This window comes from Carassius auratus, unplaced genomic scaffold, assembly GCF_003368295.1.
Source record: "Carassius auratus strain Wakin unplaced genomic scaffold, ASM336829v1 scaf_tig00215926, whole genome shotgun sequence".
Taxonomy (NCBI): Eukaryota; Metazoa; Chordata; class Actinopteri; order Cypriniformes; family Cyprinidae; genus Carassius; species Carassius auratus.
Window position 1 is genome coordinate 254,040 of NW_020528313.1, and position 3,964 is coordinate 258,003.

At 38.5% G+C, this 3,964-nt stretch overlaps 1 protein-coding gene across 1 annotated transcript; it reads right to left on the minus strand.

The window, feature by feature from the left end:
* Positions 1 to 1,838: 1,838 nt before the first annotated feature.
* On the minus strand, positions 1,839 to 3,100 carry LOC113096440 (uncharacterized). The gene is made up of 2 exons (XM_026261822.1): positions 2,828 to 3,100; positions 1,839 to 2,532 (listed from the first exon to the last, which is right to left on the minus strand). The coding sequence occupies exons 1-2, from the start codon at positions 2,946 to 2,948 to the stop codon at positions 2,006 to 2,008; spliced, it is 648 nt and encodes a 215-aa protein (XP_026117607.1). The 5' UTR covers positions 2,949 to 3,100; the 3' UTR covers positions 1,839 to 2,005.
* Between the last annotated feature and the right edge of the window lie 864 nt (positions 3,101 to 3,964).

The window sequence follows — 3,964 nt, forward strand, 5'->3', positions numbered from 1 at the left end:
TCACTACTTTCCTGGTGCTCGTGTTCTAGATATTGCTTGCCAGGTTCCCGAGATCCTGAACGGTGACGAGCGCGTCGGAGCTGTTGTGCTGCATGCGGGAACGAACGACATTAGGCTGCGGCAGATGGAGGTTCTGAAGAAGGACTACAGGAGCCTGATTGAGACAACGATCATCGTGTCTGGACCGCTTCCCACGTACCGACTAGGACAAGAAAGGTTCAGTAGATTATTTGCTCTAAATGAATGGCTAATGTCATGGTGTAATGAACAGAGACTGCCCTTTGTAAATAATTGGAATCTGTTCTGGGAGCGACCTAGGCTCTTCCGTGCTGATGTCCTTCACCCCAGCAGAATCGGAGCGGCTCTTCTGTCGGACAACATCTCCAAGGCATTACACACCATATGACTAGTAAGTCAAAGTCCAAGTCACACTCTTTGCTTCCCCAACTTAATTGATATAAGTACCAGTGTAGAATATTATAGAAACTGTGTCTATTCCTCGTTTAGTTAGGTCAAACAATAAATCCACTGTGGGATCTATGAAAAATCGAATTGTGATTAAACCATAAAATCTAAATATTATTTCTTAAGAAACACAATTGTTATTACTGTAATGCTTTATTAGCTGGTTGTCCTGCATCCTCAATAAACAATCTACAGTTAGTCCAAAATGCAGCTGCTAGAGTTCTCACTAGGTCAAGGAAATATGATCATATAACACCAATTTTATCATCACAACACTGGTTACCTATTAAGTTCTGTAACAATTACAAAGTATTACTACTGACTTGTAAAGCCCTAAATGGTTTAGCTCCTGTGTATTTAACGGATCTTCTATTGCCCTACAATCCATCGCTCTCTTTAAGATCACAAAATTTGAGGCTGCTGGTCATTCCTAGGATATCTAAGTCCACTAAAGGAGGGAGGGTGTTTTCACATTTAGCTCCTAAACTCTGGAATGGCCTCCCTGATATTGTTCGAGGCTCAGACTCGCTGTCCCAGTTTAAAACTAGTTTAAAGACGCGTCTCTTTAGCCAAGCGTTGACATAATGCATCTCATACCTTTTATACTACAGTTAAATTGGACCAAATGCATTAATATTATGAAAAGCAGCTATGCTAATTATTTCCCATCTGCTTTTTTGTTATAGACTATGTTATAGACTATGTCAGCTCCAGTTTGTATCCAGCCTCTCATGGAAACTTCAGATGCCCCAACACCTGTGAAGAGACGACTCAATGCCAGCGATATGTTATGCACTAAATTAATACATTTCTGAAATGCATTTTCTGTAAAGCTGCTTTGAAACAATATGTATTGTGAAAAGCGCTATAAAAATAAATTTGAAATGAACATCCTTACTGTAAACCGTACCACTAGGTTAACTTTATACTACTTTCATGTCATTTACTGTTTATAATACACTACGTCTATACCACACTTTTTTTGCACTTCTAGTTAGACACTAACTGCCTTGAATTGTCTCTGTAATTGTACTCTACACATTGACAATAAAAGATAAATCTAATGTAATCTAAAGGTGTCTTGACATCTCCCTTATCAATATTCACTGTGAAAGCTACTGACTGAATATGTATCATTACGAAGTTCTAAACCATAAGTAATAAAACCACATGACATTTCTGTCAAAGTATGTCTACTTGAAGAGTCTACTGTGTGTTTTGATAATAAATATTCAATCATTTCATTAAAAAATATTTATTTATTGAAACACAAAAACAATTCCTCTCTAGCTGCATTCGTCGTGGGGAAGAAAAGTGAGAGGCCATGGGGTGGATGGCTAGGGTGATATATGAATGGCACAGAGGGGAGAAAGAAGGGTGGGGGGAAAAAGAGCAGTGACTGTTGAACAGTGTTATGTCTACCAATGTGAACATGTATTAAACTAAAGACAAAAGGCACATACACAACCCCAAAACAATTTAACAGACTTCAACTGTTTCATGTTTAAAACATGTTGAGAGGTTTAATCCAGCATCACCCCTACTGCATTAAGACTCTCAAGCCTTCAGCTAAATTATTTAAAAAAATATCATTACCCCTAGGTGATAAATGAACTTCGTCTCTTAGAAACAGTTGAGGCTTGTTAAATACAATTTGAGGGTGATGCACAATACCCCCCTGCATTCCCAAGACAAAGGTAGCCATGACACTGTTCACCCATTTACGGGACTTGTCAATTTTCCCCGGAAGGCCTGATCTCCACCGACGTCTCTGGGTGATGTCAGACAGCACAATGGTCATCTGAGGGAAACGCCGATAGAGATGTTGCAGATCCTGCTTCATCGCTGCAACGAGATCGATGCTCTTCCTGCATCCCAAGTCGTTTCCGCCGCAGTGAATCAGCAGGACATCCGGGGCAGCTCTTCCTCTGAGGGACCGGTAGAAGAAAGGAAGGAGTCCGTGCCATCGAAGTCCACCCCAGCCAAACCAGTAAACCTTGGCCCCGATGGTCTCTCTGGCCCTCTCTTCCCCACGACGAATGTAGCTACTCCCGATGATCCAAATCACTGCATACAGCAATCAGAATCAAAACACTGTTTTGTTAGTATGAGTAAACATATTAATTTAACACACAAGTAACTTGTCTCTGGCCATTGATTTATTTATATCCGAACAAAGCAGAAAAAAAGTCTATGCAAATATACAATAAAACACAAATTAATTGCTCTTATCTGTTCATTAAAATAATAATAACAATATAGGTATTACACAAGGTTATTTTATTATTTTATTCTCTCTTACAGTGTTGCTTTGCATATTTTATACTATATATTCTAAATGATACTATTTAATATGGCTTACCTTTGTTGGTAGCATAGTTAGCCATTGTTCTTCTTTTGTGTATTTTTTGTAGTTTGTATTTACCTATGAAGAAAGAAAAATGAAAAGGGCAACCATTAGTTATAGATGTTATTGGTGACATTCGTTATTGTCCATTTATTATCTATATGTTATTTAACAGGCCAAAGCAGACGCTTTTGTCCAAGCGATTTACTGAATAACTTTTTTATATGACTGATTCGTACATTTCTCTTGCGATGTAGATGTGTAGATAACAGTTAACGCATTTTGTGATTATATTCGGCAGCCATTAACGTTATACAACATCATGTGCATCAAAAATTAAATTATATTTAACATATTTGATCCCTGGGCCGTTAAATAACTATCGGGTATGAATTCATATCAGTTATTGAACATAATTTTACATAACTTCTTAATAGTATGCATTAAGTTAATATGGCATACTGGCTTTACATTTTAAAATACTATACAAAATAATTAATCAGAATACTTACTCCTGCTCACTCACGACAAAGAACTCCCCGCTCAAGCTCGCCGTCTCTGCAAGATTAACGATGGCAGTTTGCACGCACAGCTACTAGAAGATTTACATCTGTCAGACAGGTTGCTGACGTCATCACGCTTCGTTTGAGTCTGCGCGTCAGAAACGGAAGTGCTAAAAAACGCTAAAAATGGGCTTCATTTGTCTCAATTGAGTTCCAATGGGGTCGCTGTGTCCATTTCTTTTACTGTCTATGGTTTATACCATAACAGAACCTATTGAATAATGCGCATGCGCGACTGAACGAATCACTCCCCGAGACGACTCGTTCTTCCAGAGTCACATTAAAGATTCGTTCAAAATGAACGAATCGTTCCAGAACGACACATCACTATAACTCTCACATCAGGACAGAAGAAAACACACCTGACTCATCGACAGATTGGACACCTACAAACCGTCACACGATAATAAAAACAGCTCTCGGGGTGTTATCTTTCACAGGTAAGACTCAGCTGTTCTTTCTCGATGTTTGGTCATTTTTAACATTATGTTGACAGCTTAATTAACCACCAGTGTCAGACTATTAATTAAAGATAGCGATATCACTAGCGTAGTTAGCAGTGAAAGCTGAGACTTTATAAGAATTCAAA